This window comes from Mesoplodon densirostris, chromosome 11 (assembly GCF_025265405.1).
Source record: "Mesoplodon densirostris isolate mMesDen1 chromosome 11, mMesDen1 primary haplotype, whole genome shotgun sequence".
Taxonomy (NCBI): Eukaryota; Metazoa; Chordata; class Mammalia; order Artiodactyla; family Ziphiidae; genus Mesoplodon; species Mesoplodon densirostris.
The window spans coordinates 56,479,492-56,502,867 of record NC_082671.1 but is presented as its reverse complement, the minus strand read 5'-3'; the positions used below and the strand labels follow the sequence as shown (position 1 = coordinate 56,502,867).

General features: G+C 36.5%; 1 protein-coding gene across 5 annotated transcripts in view; it reads left to right on the top strand.

Annotated features, from left to right (window-relative positions):
* The window catches only part of PPHLN1 (periphilin 1), a 143,671-nt gene that overhangs the window by 50,301 nt on the left and 69,994 nt on the right, over nt 1-23,376 (top strand). For 3 of the 5 annotated variants that reach the window (XM_060112248.1, XM_060112245.1, XM_060112246.1), the window contains 3 exons: nt 10,155-10,366; nt 19,518-19,574; nt 22,050-22,129. In XM_060112248.1, the coding sequence (XP_059968231.1) occupies nt 10,155-10,366; nt 19,518-19,574; nt 22,050-22,129 (349 nt within the window). The remainder of the gene's footprint in view (nt 1-10,154; nt 10,367-19,517; nt 19,575-22,049; nt 22,130-23,376) is intronic. The other 2 variants (XM_060112250.1, XM_060112247.1) reach the window with 1 other exon arrangement.

The window sequence follows — 23,376 nt, the reverse complement described above, 5'->3', positions numbered from 1 at the left end:
TTTATCCTTTGCATTTTCATTGTCGTGAAATTTCTCTGAGAGTTCCTTTAATGTGAATTTTTTTGTTAGCCTCACTTCCTCTGGGACACCTTCATCCTTTTTTGTCACAGTCCCTTTTGTTGTTTGCCTTCACCAATTTCCTGAGGCTGCATATCTTGAAGGCAACATTGTCAACATTCCCATGGTCACCTGTTTCTTCCGTAACTCCATTTATGTTCAATTTGAATTCCACTCCTACCGTTGTCACTTCTTTGTTTCTTGGCTGCACTTTTGTCTTTGTTGACTAATTCTCTTTCAATTATCCATTTTTATAAAATATCACATGGGTTTATCACTGGGAACAAGAAGGCAACAAAACTACATGCTTTGTTGTCTGTGTATGAACTGAGTAACAGATGCACCGTGACTAATCCAAAAGCCTTTGAAAAATGCAATGCGATTGGACACTGATGATGATGTGCATTTGTTAGTCCTGTGGTGATTTGTGGACTGAGAGCTAGCAGCTTTGCACCCATTTATATTCCCATCTGCAGCACATGTGAATTTCAGTTGTTTCACATCCTTGTCAACACTTGGTATTTTCAGTGGTTTTTTTAAAAATTTGAGTTAATAAGTATGAATACTTATTATGTATTATGAATTATGTAGGCATTATTCCTCTTAATCCATCATTCCTGTTTTATAGATGACGAAACAGGCACAGAGAAGTTAAGTAACTGTCACACCTCTCCCATGGTAACCAAATGATGGAGCCAGGATTTGAACCCTGGCAGACTTGTTCCAGAGTCTGTGCTCTTAACTATTGGACTGTATATAAATTCAAGATTGAAAATAGAGTAGAAAATACTTTACTTGAAAATGTAACATACAGTTTGAATGTTTAGAAGAGTTGAAGGAATTTTAATACTTGATGTTAGGTATGTTATAAAGTAACCTTTTAGAATTGTTAAGTGGTTCCAAGAAAGCTTTAGAATGTTTCTTCTTATTTCTTAAACTGATAGATTAAATTTGAGTGTGTGTGTGTGCCCGCATGGGTGCATGCACGTGTGTCTGTCTCAGGATTTCTGAACTTTGACACTATTGGCATTTTGGGCTGGGCAGTTTTTTATTGAGGGGGTCTGTCCTGTTTATTGTAGGTTGTTTAGCAGCACCTCTGACCTTTACCCACTAGATGCTAGTAGTATCCCCCTGTTGTGACAGTAAAAAATGTCACATCTTCAGATATTGCCACATGTCCTGCTTGGAGCAAAATCACTGTCACTTGAGAACCATCAGTATACTAAGGAGCCTCACTAATAGAATCCTTTTTTATCCTTGCATATATTTTGACTGTTTTTCATATTCATAATTTGGATAAGTAGGGGTTTTTTTGCCTTTAGGGTATCAGACTCTCAGAGCAGTAATAATAGTTGTACTCGTCACTTGAGTACATTAAGCATCAGGAAACTGTTTCTAGAGGTTGCTTTTCCTCTTTGAAGTATAATTACAGCTACTTAATTACTGTGGAGAATATTAGCTGTCCAGATTTCTTTTTGGATTGGAAGGTTGGTGTTGGAGGGAGGTGGCTTTGAGTAGTGGAAGATCAATTTTTAAAATATAAAATAGGGAACTTAAGAGAATATTAACATCAGAAAATATTTAGTTACATAAGTTGTTCATAATAGTCAAACTGATTTACTAAATAATTGTGAAATATTTGGTCTTCCACTTGATAGATTGGAACTATCAATGAAATGAACGAAAAAAAAGCTTAACAGCTAATTTCTAATTAAATAAAAATAAAAATTTAAAACTTACATTATGAAGTACTAAATCACATTATAGAAATCATCTGAAAAGAAAGGAAAAAATTCCTTGATTTTGCTAGGAATAAGTTTACAGATGAAAGCACTGTTGATTTTCTGTTGAATTACATGCTTTAAAAACTCATTGCACTCTCACATTACATTTTATGCCAAAGCAATAGAAGTAAATGAAAGGGTTTTGTTTAGGTATAAGGTAAAAGATACAAGGTTGCTCAATTTGTCCTTGCCATATTATCTTAATTTAAAGAAAAAAAGAACAAAACAGCTAAGCTCTTATAGTATATCCATTTTTACCTAAGTCTGTCATAAATTATAGCGGAAGACAAAAATTTAAGAAAATTAAGACTCAGTTGTGTCATAAAACTAATATCACTTGCACCAGTGATATACATTAAGACACTCATCTTATTCATGGATTACTGGATTGTTTTGATAACTGTGACTTTTTTCTCTCAAAGAAACTCTTCTGGTTGACATTTGAAACCAAGTGCAAACTAAATTAACCAGGTGTTATGCCAAGAAAAAGAAGGAATTCAAAGTATTGTGTAGCATTTTGTAACGTTAGATTGAGCCTAGAAAAAGTGAGATTTGTACAGAATATAAGTAGAGGAAGAGAGAAAGGAAACTTGTTATTTAAAGATAAGAAAGGCCTTATGACAGTCAGTGTGGACCTTGAAGTCTAACTCTGTTTTATGGACTAGAGTAGTATTTTTAGGACCAGTAAATCCCTAGCAATTTCCAGCCCAACCCAAATTGTGTATTATTCATGATGAGGCTTATATATCCCACCCTAATTTTCACTATTGGATGGGATCATTTGCCTATTTGATAGGGAAAAACTAAAATAACTTGAGTTATATTAAATTTTTAGTGAGATGATACATTTGTCTTTCACTGATTTATCTTCATATCCTTCATCTACTTTTTATTGGTGTTTTCATCTTGTTCAAAGGTTTGTCAACATTCATTAAATTATTAAAAACTAACATTTAAGACTGCCATCAGATGTTGGAATTTTCCCTCTTAATTGGAAATTTGCTTTAAATCTAATTAAATTTTCAACTTTAGGCTCTTTTTTTTGTATGTAGTTTAAACTTGGTATTTTGATACACAGTGGTTTCTTCCTGTAGACTTATAATTATTTAGTATGTTTTAAATATATATATATATATATATAGAGAGAGAGAGAGAGAGAGAGACAGAGACAGAGACAGAGACAGACAGAGAGACAGGTCTTTTTCTCCTATCCCTTCCTTCCAAACATTTAGCTTTTTAGTCAGCCTGAATTTGTCATGGTATGTGTTAAAGGAAAGAGAATCTATCACCCTCTTCCCCACATTGTCTCAAAGTTAGGTAAAATATTTTATTATAACTTGAGGATCCATGTGTTTGGGGGAAGGTTAAAAATAAGATAACGGATAATGAAAAGACTAAAGCTTAAAACTAGAGTCATAGATACCATTGCTTAGTTTCTGTGCTTAAAGGAGTTAGGCAGTATATTAAGATCAAAGGCCATACGTGAGCAGATGAACTAATTTTTGAGTCTGTGTCTTCCTGCAGAGAATGCTCTGAGAAGTGTCACTGTAAATAAAGGTGTTTAATTTTATTAAACTCAGTGTTTCCCACAGTTGTGGATTAGTATTTTGTGGAACATATTTTGAGAAAGCCTTTTTTATATTATAAGTAAATAAATATTAAATTTGTATATTTACAATTACATTATAAACATATAAAGTCAGGTCTCTGGTAGAAAAGAAAATATGAATCAGCCAAAACATATTTCTATCATTATGTAACTAATTTGCTCTCCAAAATACAATTAAACTTCTAAAGCATAAAAATCTTGAGATATTGGCAAGGGGTAGGGTGAAAAAAATCCCCATACTTTTCTTTGTGTTCTGTGAGAAAAAGGAAGCTATAGGTAAACTCTTTATTCTTTAATAAATTGTGTTTGGATACCTTCAAGAAGTACATAATTGTTTACATTGGGATCAGCAAATTATAACCCATGAGCCAAATCTGACCAGCTGTCTATTTTTGTAAATAAAGTTTTATTGGAACACAGCCACACACATTGGTTTACATATCATCTGTGGCTGCTGTTGTGTTAGAGTGGAGTGTTGAGTTGTGATGGAGACCATATAGCCCACAAAACATAAAATATTTGTAGTTGGACCTTTAAGCAAATGTTTGTTGACCCCTAGTCTAGCGAATGGCCATTCTGCCTACTTTTCACTTTATATGTGTTTCGTCTGTGTACAGAACTCCATAACTGCCATTCTTTACATTGAATTATCCACAGTTCATCTTCTGTAAAGCAAATTGCTTGGGAAGTCAAGTGGAAGTCTTGTTCTGGAGGTTTTATTATTTTGAGTAGGTTGTAGGTTTTTTTTTTTTTTTTCTTTGTAGTACGCGGGCCTCTCACTGTTGTGGCCTCTCCTGTTGCGGAGCACAGGCTCCGGACGCACAGGCTCAGCGGCCATGGCTCACGGGCCCAGCCGCTCTGCGGCGTGTGGGATCTTCCCGGACCGGGGCACGAACCCGTGTTCCCTGCGTCGGCAGGCGGACTCTCAACCACTGCACCACCAGGGAAGCCCTTGAGGAGGTTTTAAACTCTTACAAATATGTAAGATTTCATAGTTTTTCTGAATGACAAAGCTATCAAGCGGTTGTATTGGCACGCATAGCTAATTTCTTGAATAAGCCTTTATACCAATTTGATGGAAATCATAGTGGGGTAATACTGTCAATAGAATTAGCTAACATCTATTGAGTGCTGTGTACCAGGCCCTGTTCTAAGTGCTTTACATATAATATCTCATTTACTCCTTGCAGCTGTAAGTAGGTACTGTTACTATCCCCACCTTGTAGATGATGAAATTAAGGCATAAGGAGGTTAAGTAACTTGTTCAAGGTCATGGAGTCAGTAGTTACTTTGGGAGGGGCTTTTAGTACTTAGGAGGCTAGTTCACAGAGGACCTTAACAGTCCCTTTCCTTCCTCTACTACTTATGCTTCTGTTAAGTCCTATACATAGGGCTAGTATTATGAAATGTTGGTGCTGTATAATTCTATAAATGCCAAGAAAGCTCTCTGACTCATCATGGTGTCTTTGGCACCAACATATGATGCCTTCACAGAGCAGTTAGAGTGATCATTGTAAATGTCCATCAGATCTCTCTACTGCCTCATTCTTTGTTGGGTTCCATCCCCTGTTACATCTCTGCTCAGATATTACCTTCTCAGAGATGTTCTTCCTGATCATCCCATCAAAAATAACCTCCCTCACATCTACCTTTCTTTATACTGCCTGTCAATCTGAAATATTGTATTTATATGTCTTCTCCGTTGCCCAATGAGGGCAAAGACTTGGTCTTTTAGTATCAAAGTAGAGTGGATATATTTTCTATTGTTCTTTCCATCCATTTTCTGCAACAGGAACCTAACTTCCAAGGGTTGAAACCACTTATACCTCCCAACTCACTTGCCTCCTAATTCCTTGATTCTTGAGATGAGTTCTGGGCATACTTCTTGCTCCTTATTACCTCCTCCAAGCCACAGTTCCAGTGTCACCTCTGAACTTCTCCATTTGTACCACCTGTCCTCATCTTTGTACTCTTAGATGAATTTCCAGGACCCCATTTCTTGTTCCTGGATTATTATAGTTTCTGGCATATAGCCTTCTCCTCCATCCCTCCCTATCCTGATTTGATGATGCTTTTAATTAACACCAGTTCTTTCTTGTGTTTTCAACTCTTTAGCTCTCCACTGGCATGGTCGAACCCTACAATCATCATCACTGGAAAATGTTCTGCCTCTCTTATTAGCCCTGAGTTTCTCTTTTTGACTTAAAGATACCATATTTATATGTACACAGCTCTTAGACGTTAGTGAGTTTGTCTAGTTCAGTCCATCTCAAAGTTTCCTGTGCATCAGAATCACCTGGAGAGCCTTGTTAAAGCCCAGAATCCTTGGTCTCACTCCCAGAGATTCTGATTCAGTAGGTGTGGTTTGATGCCCTGAATTTGAATTTCTATCACATTCCCAAGGTAAGGCTGATGAAGGTCTGGGGACCTGCATTTTGAGGAACACTGCTCAGATGAATACTTTCCCCCAAAGGACAGATACTTTCCGCTCTGCCTTAAGCGTCTGTTCATGTCCTTACTTTCTTTACTTTCTATTAATGACTTCTAGAATTATGTTACTGAGGTAAAGGAGTTCTGAAGAGAGATTTCTCATATTTTTTCTTCTTGAAGTGAAAACTTTCCTCTTTATCCTTTTTGTGTTCTTCTCTTCTTGCCTTCAGTGCTATTCTCCTCTACTTAGTTCCTTTGTCCCATTTTTTCCTGGTGATTTTTGGCTCCTTTTTCAGTTACCATTTTAGTGTCTTGGATTATCAGTTTCTTCTTCTATAGGAAATTAGCCTTTTCCCCCCAACTTTCAAATATGACCAAGTAAGCCCCTTTCCTCAGAGTATTGTCCCAATTCTCTTCCTTCTTCCCTCTGCCAAACTTTTTTTTTTAGAAGAAAAGTAATAGTTTAACTCCGTTAGTAGATAGATCATAATTTCTTATAGTCTGATTTGGTTTCCAAAGTTTTACTGGACAGCCCACTCACTGGTCATGTGACTCTTAGGTTTTAAATATGAAGATCTCTTCCAGCCTCTGCAGTATTTGATATTAACTACCTTTTCCCTTTTCAAAAATTTCTTCCTTTGTTTTTTAGTTACTGCTTTTTTAAGTTTTCACTGTTTTGACTACTTCTCTTCTTGTTTGCATAATATCCTTTAATCCTTCTCTGCTTTTTCTTGAAGCTTGGAATGCTTTTCCCACCATCTAAATCTGTGCTGTTCATGTAGGAGCCACTAGCTAAATGTGCCTGTTGAGCACTTAAAATGTGGCCAGTTCAGACTGAGACATTGTGTAAGTGTAAAATGCACACTGGATTTTCAAGCTGTAAGATGAAAGGGAGAATATAAAGTATCTCACTAAATTTTTTAATATTGATTACATGTTGCTAATATTTTAGGTATATTGGGTTAAGTAAAATATTGCTAAAATTAATTTCACCTGTTTCTCTTTACTTTTGAAATATGACTACATCATCTGTGCCTTGATTATATTTCCCTTAGACAATATTGATCTAAATTTCACCTTTGCTTAAAGACTCCTTGGTCAGTTTTTCATCTATTAATATGTATATATGTCTCTTCTAAATTACAGTACCAGCCTTCTGGAACATTTACTCCCCATCCCCCCAATTAGATATTAAGCTTCTTCAGAGCCAGAGTAATTCCTCATAGTGCCTTTCATATATTGGGACATAGATATATAGATATGAAAAAATATGTATACATACACACATGAATAAATGACTTGGCTAATATTACCACTTCATCAAAGTAGTACCATATACTTATGGTAGATAATGCCTATGGTGATGTTTTTGCTTAATCTGATGGTCAGTAGGAGATGTTGATGTGAAGGAGAGGAGAGACATTACTCTGCTCTATGTTGAAATCTGACATGCACTTCCCTCGTGTATCTAGCCACCCCAAGCCACTCTGATACCTCTGAACTAGGCTGTTGTGATTTTACTGCCATCTGGTGTCAGGATTAGGAAACTGTAGTTCAGCATTTCATCTTTCCATTCCCTCCAGAGAAAATAGGCAGTCTTTCCTCTGAATGTGGGCCTGTTCTTCTCCATTTCCCGAGTAAGTTATCAGGAAGAGCTCATTTACTTTTGCTGTATGAAGCCTTTATTCTGCTTCATGGAGCACTCTTCCATTGCCTTCCCTGATAACTTACTCACCTGTGCCTCATGTTTCTGTGGCCACTCTATTTCATTCTTCTCAGACAGCCCATTTCCTTCTCAGTGTGGCAATTTTCTAGCCCTAGATTCTGGGCCTTCTGCACTTTTTACCCTTTGTTTTCATCTGTACCCAAGGCTTTTAAATACTGCCTGTTTACAGACAAATTTATAGTTATAGCCAAAAATCTCTTCTCATATTATCACCAGTATCTGTCGTTGCCTACCAAGATGTTACATGAGCATCTCAAATGTAGCACTATCAAGTCTAAATGTGGATCTCCCACCCTGTCCCTATTTCTCAGATCTATTTTTCTCATTTCAGTAATCCATTGTGCCAGAATTCTGGGTATCATCTTGTCATCCACCGTCTCTCACACTCATTAGTCAAACATTTACCTTGTCTCGTTGAGTCTACAAAACTGCACTCTTGTGCATGTTGAATTTGTGACCCTTCCTCTGCTCCCGCCTTATCTAAGTCACCACTGTCTCTTGCTGGGACTAAGTAGACTCCTAGTCTCCCTGCACACACCATTGGCTACATGTTTTGTCTGTATGTTTAATATCAGCCTCTCCCACTAGCCTGAGAGTTCCGTAACGGCAGGGACTGCATGCATGTGGTTCACCATTGGGTCCCCAGCGCCTGGTACAGTTCCTAAAATCTGTGTAATACGTATATAGCTACTTACTTCAGCTCTCAGGGATATTGATATGATTCCTATAGCTTTAGTGATTGAACTTGAATATATTGGAATTTCTTTAATGCTTTATTTCAGTATTAGTATTTTGTCTGAGTTTATTTATCATAAATGAGTTTTAACTGTTTTCTACTTTTTCACAGAGAAAATTATATCTGGAAAGAGGATATAGTTTGGGTATTAATCAGTTAATGACAACAACCTACTTATATATTGTGGACTACTAGTCAATATGCTGAAATTATTTTCTGAGCAGTTGAAATTTCATACAATTGGCTCGTCTTTTTAGCATTCTTCTGGCTGAAGATAATGGTCTCTAATTTTAATATGGAGGTACATTTACTAAATCTTCAATTAAAACCTGTTTGACTCCACGTGTTCTTTTAAATAGAGGCTTGTGTCTTTTTTTATTTTTTTTTTAATTTTTATTTTTTTATTTTTTTTATTTTTTTTTGCTGTACGCGGGCCTCTCACTGCTGTGGCCTCTCCCGTTGCGGAGCACAGGCTCCGGACACACAGGCTCCGCGGCCATGGCTCGCGGGCCCAGCCGCTCCGCGGCATGTGGGATCTTCCGGGATCGGGGCACGAACCCGTGTCCCCTGCATCGGCAGGCGGACTCTCAACCACTGCGCCACCAGGGAAGCCCCTTGTGTCTTTTTTTAAAACAATAATTAATTTATTTGTTTATTTTTGGCTGCGTTGAGTCTTCATTGCTGCGCGGGCTTTCTCTAGTTGTGGCGAGCGAGGGCTGCTCTTTGTTGCGGTGAGCGGGCTTCTCATTGCAGTGGCTTCTCTCGTTGTGGAGCATGGGCTCTAGGTACGCAGGCTCAGTAGTTGCGGCTCGTGGGCCCTAGAGTGCAGGCTCAGTAGTTGTGGTGCACAGGCTTAGTTGCTCCGCGGCACGTGGGATCTTCCTGGACCAGGGCTTGAACCTGTGTCCCCTGAATTGGTAGGTGGATTCTTAACCACTGCATCACCAGGGAAGTCCGAGGCTTGTGTCTTCATAGTTGTATTTAATAATTTTAATTTGCTTTACTGTTATAAAGATAGTTTTGCTTTATAAATCTTTATTATTTGGGCTTACTTTCTGCTTTGAGTTGATATGGCTTAATAAGGAAATTTAATTTATAAAAGTAAAGATTCTATAAAAAGTTGGTATTTAGAGATTGGCAACAATCTGTTATAAATTCAGAGAGCAAGGATTTTATAGGTATATACCAGGGTTTCTCAGCCTTGGCATTGTTAACACTTTGGGTTGCATAGTTTTTTACTGTGTATATGTGTGGGTGTTGTCCTGGGCATTGTAGCATTTTAGGAGCATCCTGCCCCTAACCACTAGGGGCATTCCCTCCTCTCCAGTTGTAACAACAAAAGTGTCTGTAGATGTTGCCAAATTATCACGGGGCGGGGGGGGTGGGCAGCGGGGAATCACAATAGTTGAAAACCAGTGATACTTAGAAGAGGATAGTAGACCATGAACTGTCTCAGTGGGGAAATCTTTGGCATTCTCTAGGTGTCTTTGAGAGTATGGTAGTTGTGTGGTATGTTGTTAGTAGCAAGCAGAAGTAGAGACTATATGACTTTTTCACATTAAAAAATTTTTGTGCTTGCTTAAAATAAAGTAACTTTTGCACTTAACCACCTGGTTCTACCCCAAACTGAAAAAATGACATAATTCACTGTAAAGTTTCATTTTGTTGACTGATTTCAGAAGTTAAGTGGTGGTAGAAAAAGGGGACATAAATTACAACACAAACAGTGGTTTGTAACCAGAGCTTTTGCCATTTGTGCTTGTATATATAAAGTGTAGGATATAATTAACTTATTTTATTTTTTCTTCAAAGGGACATGAGAGATGGCTTTAGAAGAAAAAGCTTCTACTCTTCCCATTATGTGAGAGACCGGTCTCCTCATAAAAGAGACACTCCTTTTTTCCGAGAATCACCTGTAGGCCGAAAGGATTCTCCACACAGCAGATCCGGCTCCAGTGTCAGCAGTAGAAGTTACTCCCCAGAAAGAAGCAAAACTTACTCTTTCCATCAGTCTCAACATAGAAGTATGTATTTTTAAGAGTTCTCCTTTTTTTTTTTTGCAACCTCCACTGATAAGAATGTATTGAGTCAGATTGCCTTATATGTGTTATGAGATATTATTTTTAACCTTTATTTGAAAAATTTCAAACTTACAGAAAAGTTGAAAGAATAGTATAATGAATGTCATACACACACACACACACACACACACATTTTGAAACCATTTCAAGTTGCAGTCTATATGACATTTCACTTCTAGTTCTTCAGCGTGGAAGAGGTTGTAATCATATTGGAAAGTCACACACCTCCTGTATTTTCTGCTAATTCCTGAGCTGATCCAGCCTCTTTAATCTTCTGTCACTAGGGGAAATCTATTTATATTTTTCATGAAAAATATTAGTGGATCCCCCTAAATATAAGGTATAGCCTTATAGAATTTAGAGCTAAAACCTACCTTAGGTTCATTCTTTCCCAACCTCCAATTTTTTTTTTTTTTTTAAGTTTGGAGTGCCTGGCCATGCATGGCATTCAGTGCGTGTCATCCTGGCCCAGTTGCTCAGTATGTGTTGGAATAAATAAATGAAGCAACTTTTCTAGGTAACGCTTTCCTGTGTTGTCATTCTAGACTCTACTACCTGCAGTTGAGCTCATTCACAAAACACTTCCTCATGCCTTCTGTATCCAGGGCACTGTGTTAGAACGATGTCTCTGTCACCAAGGAACTAGAATATATATGTGTATTTTTCCCCAACTGATAACAATTTTATCATTATGTAAATATAACATGTAAAGTATAACTTTGATGTAAGGCTCATTATGTCGTAAATGAGTTAACATGACATTAGCCGGTCAGGGTAAGAGACTCTCACTCTGGGATAGAAGAACATGCCATGGAGGAAATGACATTTGGGCTTATGTTTTAGTTCAGACTTCTAGGTGGAGAAGTATCTTCTAGGTAGAAGGAATTATAAGCCAATAATTTTTCTTTCCTTTTTAACTTCCTTCCTTTTAACTGTTTTTTTTCAAATAATAAGGTTTTTAGTTCAACAGTCTTTGCCTCCTGCATGTTCAGAGTGATGGAAGATCACTTCAGATCATTAGATTGTCTCCATTGTAGCTGTTGCTGGATTCCTGTATTTCACAAACATTTATCACTTGTCTACTGTTTCCAGAGCTAGGTAGAGTGGGGTTTCCAAAAAACATATTTTTGGATATATGTGTAAGAATACCATTTGAAGGATTTAAAACAAACATAGTCACTTAACACATGCCTGACTGCCTAAAATATTCTGGGAATAGTTCCAGGTAACTGAAAGTTTTGCTGTGGAGTTCAGTGTTAAAAAGTTCAGTATTTTCTCCTATGCTTCACTTCCTTTTTCTCCCCTCACCCTTCAAGTGGGTAAATAGCCTCTAAGTCTAATTTATGCTCACGTGCACAGATCTAAATATCCCAAATTAGCCAGATATACCTTCTAAGACCATATTTTTTTAGATGTGTGTGACTTAAATCCAAATCTATTAATAATTTGGTTAAGAGGAAGAAAGTATCTTTGGAAACTGATTTTGAAGCCTTTTTAACAAAACATGAGTAAAATGGAAGTTTGAGATCCTTCTTTACAGCTTATAGTGAAGCTATTAAGTTACTTAAATTACTGTTGAATTAGCCTTATTTTTTTACATTTCTCCTCTAAAACAGATTCCTAGGGAGGCATCTTCTATCTGCCTTTGGCCTGGTAATCAGTGGCCAAAACTCTAAAATCTCAAGATGAAATGTAGAGTCACATGGTGATGCTCCTGTCTTAGTGTCTGCGATATGCTTTCCCCATCCTCTGAGGTCTAATACCTTTAATATCTTGAAGTGATGGAAAGATAACAGAGAAAGTTGGGAGACTAAAATCTGGTGTGAATTGAATGAAATAGAGTGTATGACTTTGTTAATGCCTTCATGTTTATTTTCTTAAGTCATTTAACTTTGAAAGTAAAGTTCTTTAATCAAGAAAAAAAAGTTTGTTTTGGGAAAACTCTCTTTACGGGTTACTTTGGTTGATTCCTTAGCTGTTTGGGCTGAACTGTTGAAATGTTTTTCTGTACTGCTTTCATTAAATAGTTTTTAGAATAGTTACATGAGATCATCTTCCAAAAAGTTAACAGTAAAAGTCTTGCTTTAAACAATAAAAGGAAAAAGTAATTGTTATTTTACATATTTGTGATAATGGTTTTGCTTTAAATCTAAATCTCACAAATGTTGATGGCACCTTGCTTTTCTTCAAAAAAGGACTGAGAAATATCATCCTTCAATTATCAGTCACTTAAACTGGGCTAATTAACAATGATGGGTTAATTTCGTTTTCCAATGTAAATTGAAATTTTGACAAAGATTTTAAATTTCTGTAACAGGTAAAAAATAATTTTCTTATTCCTTATGCCCTCATTTTGTTAATTCTTTAACTTTTAATTTTTTGCTTCTTGTTCATACTTTTCAGAGTAATTTTATTTATTTTATTTTATTTTTTTTTTATTTATTTTTTTTGCGGTATGCGGGCCTCTCACTGTTGTGGCCTCCCCCGTCGCGGAGCACAGGCTCCGGACGCGCAGGCTCCGGACGCGCAGGCTCAGCGGTCATGGCTCACGGGCCCAGCCGCTCCGCGGCATATGGGATCCTCCCAGACCGGGGCACGAACCCGCATCCCCTGCATCGGCAGGCGGACTCTCAACCACTTGCGCCACCAGGGAGGCCCAATTTTATTTATTTTAATAATCACTAGTAGTTTGTCCATGGTAATTATTTTAGGACTAATTCTTCACAATTGTTCTGTGCATTTAATATATCTGTGCTTAATTATAAGCCACAGAATGATTATTACTTTTTCATCTCAGCTGCTTAGTTCCCATTTTGTGCTTACACACATGCACACGTGTGCACACATGTCCACACATGTTATTTAATTAAATTTTTTCTATGTAGCCTTTTGGGTTAAATCCTATGGAACTTTGTACTGACATAGACTAATTATCTTCCTAAATCAAACTGTTTACACCTTGTGTTTCACGTTTAAGAATTTTCTGCCTATAACTTAAGTGGACTAACCTGGTCATAACGGGGACTTCAATACAATTTTTCATTCCTTGTTGTTCTTCATATTTACATGCTAACAGTGTAGGTTGTCCTTCTTAATCTGCTTATTAACAGATTATTAAGATACTGTTATAGTTAAAATTGTTTTGTTATGTATACATTGTGTATTTTTACTTGAAGTTTATTTTATTCTAATTAATCTAATGAAACATCTCTCCATTTGTCAACTATCTCTTAGATATTTACTTCCTTTTAACCTACCTTCTCTCAAATGAATCTCATTGTTTTCCTATCTTATACTTTTGCTATTTACCTTCTGTTTAGGATAATAGCATTAGTAATGATCACTATATTTAGTCTCCCATGTGGGTATGGGAGACTTTTTGTTAAAGTACTTCCTGTGATGTTTACTGTATCCCAGTACAGTCTTTCCATTTTTGTATAGCTCATTTTTAAAAACAGTTAAAATCTTTTCCTGTAATGTCTACTTAATACTAGTTATTTATCTTAGAGCCATAAAGATATTTCTTTTTTTGTTGGAACCGTTTGTGTATTTGAAAAGTACCATCATAATCTTTTCGATTTTTTTTTCCAGGTTTAAATATATTTAGTTCCTTCAGCTGTTCCTTTCATTTGACATGGTTTTCAGACCTTTTGCTTTCCTAATTTTTTTTCTATTCCTTTTAAGTCATGATGCCAGAAGTGAACTTTTATTTTGTCAACCATATTGTATTACTGGTCCTTACTGAAACTGCAGGCAACTGAAACCTAGGCCATTTTCACATATATTACTATGAAACAAAAAGCCGTGCAGCCTGAACTTTTTTCAGCTGCAATTATTTGTTTGTAGTTAATGCATTAAAAAAAAATCTGGGAATGATATATTTCATGTAGTTAACTTTGGCTTATAATTCTCTTCCATAAAGGTCCTAAAATCTCTTTAGTGATCCTATGTATTTAGCAGCAGATAAAAACAGCTTTGTTTTATCTACAAATGAAGTATGCTTTATGTGTTTTGTATTAATCATTAACAATTATGTTGTGTTATAAAGCAGAAACTAACACACCATTGTAAAGCAATTATACTCCAATAAAGGTGTTAAAAAAATTATGTTGAGTAGCATAAGGCCCAATATAGAAACCTCTAGGCACCTCCCTCTGTGGACCACAACCATTTATCTGCATTGTTTGCTGTTATTCAACCAGTTGTGATTCCCCATCTTGTTTTCTTTTCCACTTGAGGATTACAAAGCATTTCCACTATGGAAACAGTGACATAAAGATTGCCTTGCTTTGTTTTGTAAATCTTTGTGGCTCCTAGGGATGATTATGTTAAGTATTTACAAACTCTTTGTTAATTCATTCTAAACATTTTCTACAGATTAATGTCAAATTTACCAGTGATGCTCATATATAAATTAGGTTATGTGACATTTTGGTTGAATTTTTTAAATGTCATTACTATGGAAGATTTGTAAGTTTATTGTTTTTGTTGGTCTGTATCTGATTTTCTAGAGCTCTGACTTTGGGCCCAGCCTCCCTTTATTTTCTCAATATCAGCAGCCACTATTAAGAATGAAAGATATTTTTAAGAAAGACTTATTCATCAGTGTTTAATCCTTTTTGAAAGCATATCTTCTACAATAACTGAAAATGTACAAGAATTAAAAATACTATTTTGAGAAGAGTGTATTTGGAAGATAGACTCTATTATTGAACTTAAGTATAATGGGAAAAGACACATGTCTTAATACCTGTTGGCTGTGAATGAATTTGGAAGTCCACATGAATTTTTGGATCATAGCTGAAATTCCAATAAAATTTAGAGGTTTAATTCTGCCTTTAGAAAGAAGGCTTTTCTGTGCAGGTGTAAGTGATAATGGGAATATGGAAATAAGGCTTTACCATCAGATCATGTTTATTACGCAGTAAGAACCTGTTTTCTTAGCAGCTAAATATTGTAGTGTTTCTTGGCTTGAAAGTCATTGTGTTTATGTTCAGTACTCATAAAATTATTCAACAAAAATATATTTCATATAAATGGTTTGCCAAGCAAGACAGATCTAGTCTTTGCCCTCTGAGTTTATGATTTAGAGAAGGAGACAAATCATTACATGGGAATAGGCATTTTAGGTGATATCTGAAGAGTGGGCAGAAGTTGGTGGAAGGATGAAAGTGGAAAAGGATTATTGGGATGAGTTGTTTCATGAGGAATTTAATCTTGGACTGTTAACTGATCCAGGTTGTAAATGTGCTATTGAATTAGATTCTACAATGTATTCTTTTGTGTGAGAATCTATTTATTATATCACAAAGAGCTTTGGCTGTGAGTTTTCTGGGTGAATCCCAGGAGTACAGGTATAGCTTTTCTGGCACCTGAGTGATGGAGGTTCTGAAACAGTAATCAATTAATGGAATTTTCATATGTGTAGGCATTTATAGCATCCCTGCTGCACATGTTCATAATATGTACAGACGATGTAATATTTTACTTATATTTTAAAAAGTGAGCCCATGTGGTTGTAACTGATGTATTAAAGGAAAGTTCTCTTCAGAAATGCACTTCCATGTATTCATAGTTAATATGCCTTTATTTCAACTTGTTGGATCTCTTACCTCCAAAAGTTTGTTGTTTGTGGGAAGCAGAGGTGGTACAGAGAGAGCTTTTTCTACCCCTGTGTCTGGTTGTTTTTTTGGTGTCTTTACCACAAGGATCATTTTTCTTGTGTCCCCTCCATTTTTCTGTTTCATACCTTCTTTTTTCTTTTTTTTTCTTGGCTGCACTGCATAGCATGCGGGATCTTAGTGCCCTGACCAGGGATGAACCTGTGCCTCCTGCAACAGAAGTGCGGAGTCCTAACCACTGGACCTCCAGAGAATTCCCTGTTTCATACCTTCTTGAATAAATCTGTAGATCTCTGAGAAATCGTGTTCTTCCTAACCAAGAGCCCCAAATTTGCATGTCTTCATCCATGATCCAGAAAAATGAATCATTTCCTCAGCATCCTTATAGCCACCACATCTTCATTTGTTCATATCTTAATTTCCCCTTTAATGCTTCAGCTATCAAAGGAGAGATGAATCTACTACCTGAGCTGTTAAGTTTATTTGTTTATTGATAAGACGTTCAGAAGTATCTGGTTTTCTCTTATACATCAGGCACTGTACCAAGAATTTAATAGTTTGCAAGATGTAGCCCCTAATTTTATTATCTCCAGTGATGGTTTTCTTTTAAGATATATATATTTTTGATGTGAACCATTTTTTTAAAGTCTTTACTGAATTTGTTACAATATTGCTTCTGTTTTATGTTTTTTGGTTTTTTGGCCACAAGGCATGTGGGAACTTAGCTCCCCAACCAGATATCAGACCTGCACCCCCTGCATTGGAAGGCGAAATCTTAACCACTGGACCTCCAGGGAAGTCCCTCTAGGGATGGTTTTAATTTTTTTTCCTAGCAGTGTATTTTGCTCCTATATGGCTTATCAATAATTAATAATACTTGATAGGATTGGGTGAGTCTGGTTAAGTTCATCGCTGCTTTCATCAGGAGAACACATCAGCAAGAAAGTATATTTCTGAAAGATGGTATCAGATTTACAGCTATTATATTCAAAGAGACAGCAAATATTGTTAAATTCTTACAGAACTTTTAAATGTTGATTGTAACATTAAGCTGCTTCTCTGGCTTTCATTTCACCTGCGTGGGAAGCACTTTATACCTAGTCTATGGAACCAGTATTTGAAATTCCTGTTCATTGTCTTCCTCACCATTTATTCTTTCACTCACCAATACATTGAGTTGGATTTTGATTTCCATATTGCCAACTTTAGAATTTTTCTTTCCTGGTTTCTTTCCTTCATCCTACTTTAGAACTCATTTTCTTTAGCAAGTCACAGCAAAGGCAGGAATGTGTGGAGCCCTCTTGCCCTGCTCTCAAGTAGGAGTTAATTTCTGCTTACTAAGATCACATGTGAGATGAATTTGAGGTAATGGCTAAGTAGCCAAGGAGTAGCATTCTGTTAATTAGAAATATAGAAGTGTGAGTGAAAGAAGTGGATTTGAGAGACATTTGTCTTCACAGTATTGGTTGGAGCCACGGAAGAATAACAAAACAAAAAGGATTGAGGATAGGAGGAACACTCATATTTAAGGAACAATAACCAACAAAGAAGAAAGAGAAAGGTAGGAAGATGTAGGATGACAAACAGAAACGTACAAAGGCATGAAAAGCAAATGGTAAAATATTAAGAAGAACTTGTGTATGAATCATTAAGCTGCAGTAGTAGAGGACAAGAAGAAAGACCTTCAGTTTTAATATAAGCAGATCATTGGAAACTCTGGGATGAAGAGTTTAAGCACAATGGGTTGTTTCTATTATCTCTTGTGTTAAAAAAATACTCTAAAATTTAGTGGACTAAAACAACCACTTACTTGTTTATGATTTTGCAATCTGAGCTGGATTCAGCTGGGTGGTTTTACTGTCTGTTAGGATATTATTAAATAGCCCAGGTTTATTGAAGGTAACATGGATGGGAATCTGTAGTTAAATGCAGTAATTCCTACAGTGTTTCTGAAATTTGGAATCAAAATCAACACAGCACCAGTGGTGTGTTAGTAAACTGACTTTTCAAGGGACAAACACCTGATTGTGACATTTGCCAATATTCGTGGAGTGAATACTTTTACCATGGCTGATTTCAGGCTACCAGTGTGGAGTCACTGAACTTAAGAGTTTGGAAGAGATACAGACAGTTCATTCTCAACAGCTAGTGTGAGCCAGGCCCAAGCCCCAGACACTCCTATAAAAAAATATCATTGTCCTGATTTCTTCATCTACAAAGAATTTGAGGCAGGTTAACAAAAATAAACACTTATTAAAACAGGATTAAGTAAACGGGTGAAGGATTTTATATAAAAGGGGAATAAGGGTGTGAAAATAAAAGAATAAAGTTAGTAGTTTATGAAATAGATGCCTATGATAAGGATTTCACCAATTACTATAAGTGAGCTAAGGATTTGCCTAAAACAAAGGAAATGAGCAATAAATAGTGTTCATAGTGAAACTTAGATAAAAACACATCAGCTGCTCAGGAGGAACAAAACTTTTTCTGATGACATCAGTGAACAATTAGATAAGGATACTGCGTCTTCAACATTCTTGCAAAAGTAGGATGGCAATATTTGTGTGATATTTCTTGAATTTTTTTTTAATGCAAGGTGCTGACAGTGCCAAAGTGATTCAGAAAATATTATTTTCTCAGAAAAAAATTGGCAATTTGGGATCTATAATAGAATAATTTGAAATAAATGATAAGAAAACTTATTGGAAATATAGCTGAGAGCCCCTTCTAGTTTATTTAGGCTATTTAGAAAGCCGATTCCATCTGCATCATTAAGAGTTTGCAGGTAAGGAAACTAACAAAATATTTACAAGATTCTAAGTATGGGATAATTAGGAGATCAAGTAGCTGTGGATTTGTTTATAAGGAAAATCCATATATGAGAGAGTTCACATAAAGAAGAATTAGCAAGATTTAGTAACAGGCTACCTGTTGAGAGCAAGTCAGAATGACTACTTGCAGGTAGCCGTCCTATGCTCAGGGAACTGATGTGATATACTATGAAAACTTTCCCGGGTGTCCTTTTTGATTTCTAGTGGTGATTCATCTTTCACTCTTGATTTTTTGGTGTCATTCTTTAATCCTTTGAATATTGACTTTATGGAGGAGATTAGATTAGATGCTTATAGTGATAAGTAAGACGTGTGATCCCCATCTTTAACTTTTGGTGTCTTATCACAGGATCCTTTTCTCATTTCTTTCTGCTCATGCTGTCGTTGGTTAGCCTCATCTTCATACATCATTGTTGTTGGATCCAATCTTAAACAGCATTTTTCTCCTATTCTGTTATTTATTTCTCTTCATTGGTGTTTGCTCAGTCAGCCCAACTTGAAAGCAGGGTAGGAAGGCAGTTAGGGTCACTGGCAAATGCTCAGAAGTTCCTGTTCTCATTACTCCTACTTCTGGGTTCTTCTCTTGTTCCTCCTGGGCACAGAGGTGCTGGTGTTAATTCCTCCCTGCCCACCTTTCCCTAGAGTCCGTGCGTGCTGGTGCCTCCTACAAACGGCAGAATGAAGGAAAGCCAGAAAGAGGTGAGTTTTGAGCTAGATTGTGATTTGGGATCGTGAAGGGTGGGGGGCTATAATTGATAGAGGTTATAGAAATGGGAAAAGTGTATAACTGCTCCATTAGTCTGCTGTTGGAACCAGAGTTGAACAATAGCAGACTCACGTAGTAGGATTTGGGGAGACATGTGGGTTTGTTATCTGGGCTAGCCACTCCCAGTCAGCAACTGCCACCTCATAGGAGGTTGAGATCTGTAGAGTAGACAAGTCACTGGCAGAAAGGACCCAACATCAGTAGGATCAGGATACTTCTGTTTACCGTTTTTGTGCCCTTTATGCTGCCATCTGTATCATCCTTTTTCTTTATCCTTTGCTTCTTGCCTGTCCCTGCCCTTCATGCCACCGGTATTTATGAATATATGTTGATATTTGATAAACCACTGCCCTCTCCTTCAGTGTTCCTTTGCTTCTGCACACTGAGATTGGTTGAAATCTGCTTAAATTAGCCTTATGCAGCTAAAATCATGAACGATCCTAAGACTACACTTGGACACCATACTTGGCATACCCGTAGAGCTGATGTTTTGTTTGTAAAGGAGGTGCTAAATAAGAGATTAACAGCTGCTTGTGAAAGTTTTTTTGCTGTGTTTAGCTGCTGTGTGCCAGAATTGAGCCTATAATTATGTGTTTAATTAACATAGTGTGCTGTGCTGATTGGTCCAGTTCTTCATCTCTCAAGGAAATACTTAATCAGAGTAGACTGGGGAGGTCATTGAATCCTAAGGGTAGAAAGATAATTCAGCTTTTCACAAGTTTGTGAGTGCCTACTCTTTTCTTAAAGGACTTAGCTTGGTAGGCCTTGGGTATTTGGAAAAAAATGAGCTATGATACTTGTTCCTCGAGGGGCTTTTGGTGCAGTGGGATAGACTGACACTGTCACATTATGATATGGAATTTGCCATGTGCGATGGAAATACAGTGGGGAATGACTAAATAAACCATGTTCTTAGCCATTTGGGGATGTAGTAATGGTTGTATCATTTTGCTTTTGATTTTTAAGGTCTGTAAGAACTTTTAAACTTGCTTAGTGTGAAAGTCTCTTAATGGTACCACAAGTTAAAACATTCTAGAGTTAGGTCTTTTTAAGACTGTTGGAGCTTCACAGTTGGAATATTGTGCCTAGAGCAGCACTACTGACATTTGAGGCTGCATAATTCTTTGTTGTGAGGGCTGTCCTGTGCATTTGTGGCATGTTTAGCAGCATCCCTAACCTTTACTTAACCATGTGCCAGTGGCACTCACCCACTGTGACAATCAGAAATATCTTCACACGTTGCCACGTGTTGTGGGTGTGGGAAGCTGTGGGGGGCGTCTTGAGAAAGCCTTTCCGGCTCTGCAGGACATTGGAAAGAGATGTTATTCACCACGTCCCCAGGTGGTTGGAAGCCCTTGACCTCCAGGCCCTTACTTCGCTGTCTTGACCATAGCAGGAAGAGCTTAAGAGGCTTTTTGACTGAAGCTGGCTTTGCCTCAGTTTCAAGGTCGTTTTGTCTCCGCTTTTGCCCTTGACTGCTTTCCTGGCCTTAACCCACTATCCAGTCTTGACCAGTTTCTGTGTCACTCCAAACCTGGTGCTACTTTTTCCTCTTCTCTGTAATTAAAGTTTTCCTAGCACTCGAAAGCAGAGGATATCTGTTACAGTTGACATACAGATAATTTAATGAAACGTTTTTCTATTAGCAACAGCTCACTATTATTTTTAAGATTATATTTAACTAAACCCCTTTTTGTTGTTGTTTTCATTGAACCGGCTAAAATAATATTTAAATTTATTTTCTGGCTTATATTTCCATAAAAACAATAGTATACATAGAGCAGTATGTGAGTGTCTGAAGTGACCAAAGATAAAGCTTAGTGACTTTATCTCATACAGATTTATTTTTCACCATTTAACAAATATTTGGGTACTCATTCATATCAGGTACTGGATTAGTGCTCTCTTATAGTTTTCTAGTTTTAATTTTTTTTAAACATTTCATGAATACCTGTTAAGTTTCCTACATACCTTTCTGTTTGAGCTATAGCTTAATTAGCTAATTCTCTTTGGTAGTATCTATATAATAACCTCCACTGGATTTTTACTGTGATGTATTAAAAGTTAACTTTTCGGAACTTGGAGGAGGAAGCATTTATGATTTTAAAATGTTTTTTGCCTTTCCTGAGGTCCTCTCTGTGGTTCCGTGTTTGCTAACTGGCATTGATATGGCCTAGATTGCCATATATGCTGTCCTTTGGTTCTAGGTTATTTGAAATTGTTGATGGTGCCCAGCCTCTAAGACAGATAGGAGGATTTAGATATTAACAGACTTAATTTAATAATGTAATAAAGATTTCACTATTAAAATAACTGTATGACCTCCACCACTTATTTATTCATTTACAAAATCACTCTAGTTGAAAACAAATAAGCTAGAAAATTACATTTTATATTTTCTTATATAGGTAAAGAAAAACCTGTTCAGTCTTTGAAAACATCAAGAGACACTTCACCCTCAAGTTCTTCAGCAGTTCCTTCATCAAAGGTTTGTTGTACTTCTAAAATCAATTCAAAGAGGAAACACAAAGTAGATGAGATGGACTGTATAGTACAGATGCTTCTATTCTTTACTGTCACACCTAATGGGGGTAATTTGCTGCATTGAAAGCTTGAGTTTTAAGTAACCATAACTTAAAAGTTGCCCCCAGAGTAAATGAGCAGTTTTCTCATAGAATTATTTCCACAGGTTACGTTAAAATTAGTATTTACTGAGCCCCTTCTCATCTTGACCATAGCTGAGTAGGAATGAATATCCAGATGAGGCATATTTGAGAGACTGTGCTTTTATTTTGGAAGTGGGGTAATAGGCAGAGACCTAACATTTATTGTATAATTACTTGATTCTATATACTATATTATGTATTTTCTTCTGTTATTAATTCATATAAAAATTATATGATGTAGGTAAGTATATATTTCCATTTTATATAACAGGCTCAGAAGTTAAATAATTTTCTCAAATTATTTCGCTGATGAATTCTCCCAAACATTTAAGAATACCTATACTTCTCAAACTCTTCCAAAAAATAGAAGAGGGTTGAACACTTCCAAACTCGTTTTATGAACCTAGAATTATCCTGATACCAAAACCAGACAAGGACATTACAAGAAAAGAAAACTACAGGCCAATATCTCTGATGAAGATAGATGCAAAATTCCTCAGCCAAATGTTAACAAACCAAATTCATAAGCACATTAAATGGATCATATATCATGATCAAGTGGGATTTATTCCAGGCATGCTAGCATGCATGGTTCAGTATCTGCAGATCAATCAGTGTGATACACCACATTAATAAAGTAAAGGATAAAAATCATATGATCATCTCAGTAGATGCAGAAAAAGCATTTGAGGAAATTTAACATCCATTTATGATAAAAACTCAAGAAAGGGGGCATAGAGGGAACATGCCTCAACAAAATAAAGGCTATATATGTCAGTCCGACAGCCAACATCATTCTCAATGGCAAAAAGCTGAAAGCATTTCCTCTAAGATCAGGAACAAGACAAGGATGCCCACTCTCACCAGTTTTATTCAACATAGTATTGGAAGTCCTAGCCAGAGCAATTAGGCAAGAAAAAGAAATAAAAAGCACCCAAACTGGAAAGGAAGAAGTAAAACTGTCACTGTGGATAACATGATTTTATATGTAGAAAACCCTAAAAAGAAATAAAAGCAAAAATAAACAAATGGGAGCTAATTAAACTTAAAAGCTTTTGCAAAACAAAGG